This window comes from Benincasa hispida, chromosome 9 (assembly GCF_027475165.1).
Source record: "Benincasa hispida cultivar pf3 chromosome 9, pf3_genome.v1.1, whole genome shotgun sequence".
NCBI lineage: Eukaryota > Viridiplantae > Streptophyta > Magnoliopsida > Cucurbitales > Cucurbitaceae > Benincasa > Benincasa hispida.
This window is the reverse complement of record NC_143486.1, coordinates 22,275,517-22,284,326: the sequence shown is the minus strand read 5'-3', so window position 1 is coordinate 22,284,326 and position 8,810 is coordinate 22,275,517. Positions and strand designations below refer to the sequence as shown.

Sequence of the window (8,810 nt, the reverse complement as noted above, 5' to 3'; positions counted from 1 at the left end):
TCCCTCCCAAGTCCCATATAGATTTGATCTATGTTTATCTTTTCTTTCTAAATATAAAAAATATTTAAAATTATTTATTATTTATAACAAAAAGTTTCAAAAACATAAATTTTTAGAATTTTTTTACTATAGAAAGTAAATATTTTTTAGATTTTTCTATTTATAAGAATTTATAATATCTTATAAGATATTAGTTTTCCTTATCTAAACAGGTTGGGATGAAATCTTACACATACCAAAAACTCTATAAATAGTGATAGAACAAACTACATTCACTCGTGTTATTGTTCTATGACAGGAAAAAGATTTTCTACTGATGTGCGTGAAAGTGAGACGAACCTCAGTATTGGGCCAACTGGTCATCAAAGAGGGAAATTTTCAGTGAATTTCACATTGATTTTCGCGCTTCTGCCGATAAAGTTTTCGTCCACTTTGTTTCACGCATTTCATAGCGAAGGGTAATGATTCTGCCAATCGCACGCTGAAGTTGAAGCTGAATTCGTAGAGTTATTGGGTGGTTTTCTTGATTTCGGAATCAATGGTGGAAAGGAGGAGACCTCTGTTTCTGAATTCAACGAAAGCCTTCGTCAGCTCCTTGCATAACTCCTCGCCACACGCTGAAAAAGCCCCAGTCGCCGGAGAACACAAGCTCTGCGTCCATTCTGAGGCCCCTGAGTTGCAGTTGCAGACTGGTATTCTCCGATTCGACGACGATGGAATTGAAAATTCACCTCAGAAGTCGTTTTCCTTCGACGACTCTGCCGTGGTTGGGGTCTCGAATTCCGTTCTGAAAAGACTGTCCATAACTTCTGGCTCTTTGGTATGTCAACTAACTTGGCTCTTAATTTGAAGCGTCTTTCTATAATTTGTGGAATTGTATTATGGAATCTTGTCAACTGAGCATAATCTGTCATTTTTTTATGTTCACTTTCATGGATTTCAGTTGTTTTGGCTAGCTAAAGACTCGTGTATTGAAGTTGTAGTAGTTTAGACTTTTATTCATTCTCGAACTTCTGCAATCGGTTTCCTATCTATAGCCATAAAAGTTGTTCAGTGGGAATTTTCTTTCGTTTATGGAATTTCTTTGAATATTTCGAAATCCAGTAACGGTTACTTATTTCGTTGGTTTCCTTTCAAGGTTCTTGTGAAGAATCTCGAATCTAATAGGCAGAGAATTGCTCAGGCAGTTGTTCTAGAGCCTCCATGCACCAGTGAATGCACTTCTGACGGCAAACAATCTTCTTCTCATCATGTTATGCTTGTTTTTCCTTCTTTTAATTTCCCTCAAAAGGATCAACAACCAGTGGATTCTGGCACTGCCTATCTGTCTCCCCTTCTGGCGTTCAACCTTGACTTCCATTTGTCATGCTTAGGAAGCCTAGTAAACAAAGGACAAGAAACTTTAGCATCATATTTTCAAGCTAAAGTTGGCGATTCGACGTCTGGAGAAGGGACCATTCCTTCCGTTATTAAAGTAGGATTGAAACCTCTGGTTAAGTTGCCACAATATGCATCACACTTGAGGGTTTCTTTTGTCAAAGTGCCAACATGTGGTATCCTTGAATCTCTAAATGGGAAATCATCTATTGAAGCTGAAAATCGTCAGGAAGTAATTGATTCTGCACTACAGAATTATTTTGAAGTAGAAAGGTATCTAGCTAGAGGTGATATTTTCAGTGTTCGAGTAAAGCAGAATTGCAGATCCCCATTTTGCATTAGGTGCAACAAAAGCATGAGGGAAAGAAGTGATGATATCATCTATTTTAAGGTGGACATCTTTATATTATGTACACTTTAATGTGCAGGGAATGTTATCATCTGCAACCTTCTTACAATGTGGAAGCTGAATTTTCAGGTTGTGGGAATGGAGCCATCAGAAGAACCTGTTCTTTGTATAAGTCGTACTCAAACTGCTCTTGTGCTTGGAGGCAGTGTTCATTCTGCTGTCCCTCCCGATCTGTTGGTTGGTTTACCAAGAAGGCTTGCACCTGTACAGGCAAACACAGTGAAGCTTTTGGCATCCATACTTACACCACCTCTTTGTCCATCTCCTCTTTCATCAAGATATAGAATTAGCGTTCTATTATATGGCATGGCAGGTCTATTATTGATTATCAGAATGCATCAACTTTTTCATTACTCATCTTTTTGACCCATTCAAGGATCGAATAAATTTAAGCACTGTTGACTAATGAAATATGACAGATCATAGTTGAGCAGATTGAACCAAATGCAAAATATTATTTTTTATTATTTGATTTTTATGTTTATTCATGTCTCCTGCATGACTCATCTTCTTCACTGTTTCAGGGTGTGGAAAGAGGATGGTGATTAGATATGTTGCTCAAAGATTGGGCCTTCATGTAGTTGAGTTAAGCTGCCATGATATTATGGCTTTGAGTGAAAAAAGAGCACCTGCTGCTTTAGCCCAAGCTTTTAACATGGCTCAAAGGTGAAGCATTGAACATGTTACAGTGATTGCATATTGAGATTACTATTTTAGAAGTAAAATTTTAACTGTGGTTTAACACATTGACAATTTAAGCCAGGTGATGGATGTGACTTTGATTTAGTTGCTGCTTTTAATAATGGAATACGATTAAGGTAGAATTAGATAAGGTGCTCCTAAGATGAGGTCGCAAAATCAACAATGTTTAGTGATCCTCTCCAGTCCTTTCTTCTCCTTAGAATCTATGATCTTCCATATCGGAAGCTTAGCTTAGTATGCCAGCGTAGTCATAGTAGTTATCTGTGATATCCATATTTTGTAGGGTCCTATACTATAAAATACTTGGCATCTTCCTGTTCCTCACGAGTTATGTGATTGTATTTCACCAGATACTCACCAACAATACTTCTTCTTCGCCACTTTGACGTTTTCCGGAATTTGGGTTCTAATGAAGGCTCACCCAATGATCAACTCGGCATCCCTACTGAAGTTGCTTCAGTTATAAAGGAATTCACCGAGCCAGTTTCTGATGAGGAAGATGCACATTACTCAGGAGAAGGAAACAATAATTTTGTAAGCAACTCTTCTTTTGTATTCTTGTTTCAAGATCTTGTTCTGCAAACATGCAGAATCCAAAGGTCTAAATCTTTTTCATTCATATTTTAATATACGAGGAGAAACTACATGTTAATTTCAATCCTTATTCTCTTTCATTGATGCTCACAGCGATGCTGTTTTTATGCTATTTCAGGAGAAAAGCAAGGCCTTTAGGCATCCACTACTTTTAGTTGCAGCTGCTGAAAGTTGTGAAGGTCTACCAATTTCTATTAGGCGTTGCTTCAGTCATGAATTAAAAATGGGTCCGTTGACTGAAGAACAGAGGGTTGAAATTCTATCCCAGTGCCTGCATGGCGTTCCTGAACTTCTTCCCGGAGTATGAAATTAACCCTTCTCCATTATTATATTAAAACTTCTTAAATCAGTTGCACTCTAGTGTAGACAAATAATTGGTTCCTGCCTTCATGCTCTCATAAATTGGGATGCATTGTTAATGTGGAGTAATATTCATTGTATTGGGCTATCCATATAAGAATACAGGGAACATGGGTTAAATATGAGTCTAAATTTCTATGTACACAAATTATGCAAGATTTATAGAACATGGCTAGCTCCGCTTCCCCATTCTACAACACTTGATTTGCATTCTGTCCATTGATTTGTGTTAAACTCTAATTGACCCAAAAGTTTAAGTTGGTGGGTTATGGTAAATTTAATTATATCAACAATTTAACACTCTCCCTCACTTGTGGGCTTAAAATTCTGTAAAAGACCCAACAAGTGGAAATAAATATTAATTTGGGAAGGAATAATCTCCTGCTTTGATACTATGTTAAATCACCGATTGACCAAAAAGCTCAAGTGGTGGGTTATGGTAAGTTTAATTATATCAACAATTTAATCGTTTGTTTAGTAGAAATTATAGCAAATATTAAAATGTAGAGCTACTATCATTAAAATAGAAATTGTTTTAGCTTTTACGAATATGACTGATTATTGAACTTGGTCAATAAGATACTGAGTCATAATGAACGAAATATGATACCCATTATTTTATTCCAATAATGAAAAATGTAAACTACATGTTAAATAAACACTTCTACATTCAGTGGTACAAATATAAACAAATCCAACCAATGTGTTGGGAACTTGGCTTCTTGTCATTTGATGATTCAATAATTATTGAACCCCATTCAGTAATTGGTGAGAACACTATCAAGGTGATATGCTATCTATTCAATAAACTCTGAAACTGGGTGATTCGTGTGAAAAGCTGTACCTGATTCTAATATTATATTTGATTCATGATCCTTTCATGTCAACCACTTATTTTAATTTGTCAGGTAATGCTTCTTGCAGACTAACGTGGAGGATTTCATAAAGGATGTTGCTACACAGACATCTGGCTTTATGCCAAGGGATCTGCATGCTTTGATAGCTGATGCGGGTGCAAACTTGTTGACCAAGGTCAATTCCCAGACTAATAAAGATGAGAACGAGACATTAGAGAGTCGACTTAGATCACAAGTACTTACTGATAAATCCAGTGAAGAAAAGCCTCTTATAATGGAAAAAGAAGATTTCAACTCCTCATTGGATCGGTCCAAAAAAAGAAATGCGTCAGCATTGGGAGCTCCAAAGGTAAACTAAAGGAGTTTGTTGCTTTACATATTGGAGTATGACTTGTTTCCCTACGACTGGTTCCTGAATTGTAATAAAAAGTTCATGCTTTTGCCTTCTCTTGCGTAATTAATCACTGAATGTATTAAAAAATTAAAAAGGGGAAAAAGGGAGGAAAAAAAAAAGAAAAAGAAAGAAAAAAAGAAGTTGTTACTGAGACATTATTATTTTACAGGTTCCAAATGTGAAATGGGAAGATGTTGGGGGACTTGAAGACGTGAAGAAATCAATTATGGATACAGTTCAGGTGGGACATTTTGGTTTCTGTGACCTAAAGACTAATTTATATTGATATTTATAGTATTTCTCTTAATAATTAATGCATGCTTAATTATTTAGCATGCAACTTTTGCATCCTGCTGTAAATATACATGTATATAGTATGTCCTTGCGTGAACTCGCTTCAGGCCAGGATAATTACATGTTGCTGGGACTATTGACTGAAGATTACTTGTGAATTATCACATCTGGCCATTGTGCTGTGGATATATCTTGTTTCATAAGTGCTATTCAAACTATGCATCGTGTCAACTATGTTGTTTACTTGTTCTGATCAATTCTGTTGCATTTGAACAGTTACCTCTGTTACACAAGGATCTGTTTTCGTCAGGTTTGCGCAAACGCTCTGGTGTTCTTTTGTATGGTCCTCCTGGGACTGGAAAGGTACTTGTCTGTCAGTTGTAACAGTGATTTCATTTTTTTTTTCTTTATTCCTGTAAAGACACCAATTTACTTGCATAGTTTTGTTTCTCTTTTTCTTTAGACTCTTCTGGCCAAAGCTGTTGCTACCGAATGTTCTTTAAACTTCCTGAGTGTCAAGGGACCCGAACTAATCAACATGTATATTGGAGAGTCAGAGAAAAACGTTAGAGACATTTTCCAGAAGGTTAGCTATTCTTCATGTTCTACTAAATATTCTCCAGAGAGGAAAAAAGGGAAATAGTACTCTTCTGTTATATTGCTGCTCAACATTTGGAGCATATTATCTCACCCAATTTTGTAATTTGTACATATATCTTGCAGGCTAGGTCTGCACGCCCATGTGTTATCTTTTTTGATGAACTTGATTCTCTTGCTCCTGCTCGAGGGGTATCCGGAGATTCTGGGGGTGTTATGGACAGAGTAGTTTCTCAGGTGCTAAATTGATTATGGATTTGGGAGACTAACCTGCATTTGGTAGTTGAGGGTTTCCTAGCATGATGACTTTTTTTTGGTTGTAGATGCTTGCAGAGATTGATGGCCTTAACGATTCTAGCCAGGTACCTTGATTGATTTGTACCTTCATAATTTTGTATTATTTCAATTCTTTAATGAAAGCTCTATATTAGAAGAATCTTTACTCAGATTTGTACCATTATGCTTTGATAGGATCTCTTTATCATTGGAGCAAGTAATAGACCAGATCTGATTGACCCTGCACTTCTGCGTCCTGGTCGGTTTGATAAGTTGCTATATGTTGGAGTGAACTCTGAGGCATCTTATAGGGAACGGTTAGTTTAAATTCATGCGTATGAATAAACTTGATCTCTGTTCAATATTTAATTTGGTTGTCTTTTCCAGAGTTCTTAAAGCACTCACTCGGAAATTTAAATTGCATGAGAACATTTCTCTTCTGTCTATCGCCAAAAAATGCCCTCCAAACTTCACCGGTGCAGACATGTATGCCTTATGTGCTGATGCTTGGTTCCATGCTGCCAAGCGTAAGGTCAGTCTTGGTGCTTGTTTAGAGACTGCAATTGTTGAGGTTGTTTGAGTTCAACCTCACATTTGGGAGTGTAATCCTTTATCCTTTTGGTCAATAGTATATTGCTCGTCTGATTCATCATTGAGTAGTTATTTGGAAAATATGCTTATTATTTTACTTTTTGCTGCGTTCTTCAAGGTTATAAGTTCAGATTCAAGTTCTTCTATCGATGACCAAGATGATGCTGTTATAGTTGAATATGATGATTTTGTTGAGGTACTTCACTATGTTTCTTCATTTATATATCAATAGGCTGCTTTTCGTCCTCATCTTCTCCAGTACGAAAAAAAATAATTATCCTGATGAATTAAAGTTAAGTTACACCAATATCTAAAACAACATTCTTTTTACAAACATATATATATAACCTCAAAATGTTGCTTTGAAAATATGATTGTTCCTCCCAATCCAAATGGCATGAAAAGGCACCTATATGATTCTTCTTTGTCAAATCCTCGGTTTAGGCTTAGGACCCCGCACCCCTTAGACGGATGACCTTTAAGCTATGTTCTCTTTTGATTTATACCTTTCGTTTTGTTTCTCACTCGAGGAGGGGAAAAAGAGGGGAAAACACCCACACACACACACACACCCCTTGCAAAAAGATCTTCAATCTCTTATCGCAACTCTTTAAAAAAAATGTTCAGACAAAGGAGGAGATAAAAATTCCTTTGAAGGATTCAACAAACATCAACTTTAGATAGAACCTTGTATCTAATAAGACCAATTTTGGTACGAAAGTTTTTCTTGATGTTTGCTTAAACTTCCCTCGTGTATTGAAAGAATGAACTGCCCCTTAGAAGAAGTGAGGGTTAGGGTCTTGGTAAAGATTTATGGCTAATTTCCATTCTGTGCTTAAAACTGGCTATTTCTTGATCTGATTAATTAGCTGTGTTTTTCTTCATTTTGTTGAGGCTGAAAATTTTTAGATGTTTGGTTCATGGCTTTGAGAAGCCTACATTCCGTTAAAGAACAAGTTATTGAAACATAAGTTGTGGATAACCATGTATGGTTTTTATGTTTATGATTTGTAGAATTTAGTATGTAAAGTGAAAGATAGGTTTTATCTTTCATTGGGTTGGATTATAACTTATTTTTTTCTTATTAATTTAAAATATGTAAATTTATCTACAATACATAGCTAATAAATAAAATCTCATAAAATTCAAATGTTAAATATCAAATATCTATGATATTTATTACAAATTTTAAACAAAGATAAACATCATAACAATTTTAAAAAGAAAAATAGTAAAACTTTAAACTATATATATATATATATATAGTTTAATATATATGAAATTTGGGTTGGGTTGGGTTACCCCGATTTTTTTTTAGCCAACCTGAGATCCAATCCAATTAAAATAGAAAAATTCTAACCCAACCCATCCTAACCCAAGAACAAAATTGATCCAACCCAACTCTTATAGATTAAGGGTTGGGTAGTTTGGGCTATTCGAGTTGTCAGGTTTTTTAAACACCCTAATTTCATAAATTCAAGTTAATGTAACTTTGGTTTTGGTGGGCTAGAGGATTATCAAACCCAAGTTCAATTTTTTAATCTTGAATTATGCAAACCTATTCCATGGCCGAAGGTTCATTTTTCTTATTAATCTTTGCCATTTGAAATTATAGTTCTATATATAATAAGAGCTTTTTATTACCCAAAATGTTATTTTAATGTCTTCTGTTTATTCTCAGGTCTTAAAAGAACTCTCTCCCTCGTTGTCAATGGCTGAGCTAAAAAAATATGAGCAGCTGCGAGATCATTTTGAAGGAGCTTCAAAATAATGTATGAATTTAGTTTTGCTTCTAAATAAATTAAAATTATGAGCCAATTATTGAAAATGAATCTCTTTCTTGTATGTTCAATATCCTTTTCATTGGCCAATGATGAGTTGGATTTTTGCTGTAAATAAGGGTTGGTGTTTTTCTTTTTAATAATTATTTTAAGTACAAATATTATATTTTTTTGTAAAAGTTAGTTGGAAAATGAGGTGATTTAATTTCTTATTCAAATTTTGTTGTAGTTAAGTTATTATTTTGAAGGTATATTTCATTAAATGGTGTATGAAGTTTTTTTAAGGAGAAAATTCCTAAAAGAGTGTACATTAAAAGTTACAAACCAATCAAAAACGTTTCTTTGAGATAAATTTAGAATTTTAATTAAAATAATCGTGGTCTTTAAAATGACAAGTATAATCTAAAAAATTGACAAGTATAGGTCGGATAAGTTATAAATCTTTTTTAAAAAATGATCAATTGATAAATAATCAAAATAAGCTAGGCCAAATTGTCTGGGTTAGGTAAGATAAGTTATATGCAACTTCCATTTAGTTGATATATAATTATTTTGGTCTTTCCAATTTTAGTAGTCGT

At 34.7% G+C, this 8,810-nt stretch overlaps 1 protein-coding gene across 1 annotated transcript; it reads left to right on the top strand.

Moving 5' to 3' along the window:
* Nucleotides 1-206: 206 nt before the first annotated feature.
* LOC150033686 (peroxisomal ATPase PEX6-like) lies at nt 207-8,450 on the top strand. Its single transcript, XM_090318104.1, has 16 exons — nt 207-820; nt 1,139-1,768; nt 1,856-2,099; nt 2,311-2,452; nt 2,839-3,022; nt 3,201-3,383; nt 4,367-4,648; nt 4,863-4,934; nt 5,264-5,350; nt 5,451-5,573; nt 5,711-5,821; nt 5,908-5,946; nt 6,056-6,177; nt 6,248-6,392; nt 6,570-6,647; nt 8,133-8,450. Exons 1-16 carry the CDS (start codon nt 539-541, stop codon nt 8,220-8,222), a joined length of 2,814 nt encoding a protein of 937 aa, XP_090174230.1. The 5' UTR covers nt 207-538; the 3' UTR covers nt 8,223-8,450.
* The last annotated feature ends 360 nt before the right edge of the window (nt 8,451-8,810 follow it).

Coding starts and splice junctions, on each gene's coding strand:
- LOC150033686 (XM_090318104.1), top strand. CDS start 539: ATGGTGGAAAGGAGGAGACCTCTGTTTCTGAATTCAACGAAAGCCTTC. Junction 3,023..3,200: donor GAGAAGGAAACAATAATTTT/GTAAGCAACTCT, acceptor ATGCTATTTCAG/GAGAAAAGCAAGGCCTTTAG. Junction 6,178..6,247: donor GAGGCATCTTATAGGGAACG/GTTAGTTTAAAT, acceptor TGTCTTTTCCAG/AGTTCTTAAAGCACTCACTC.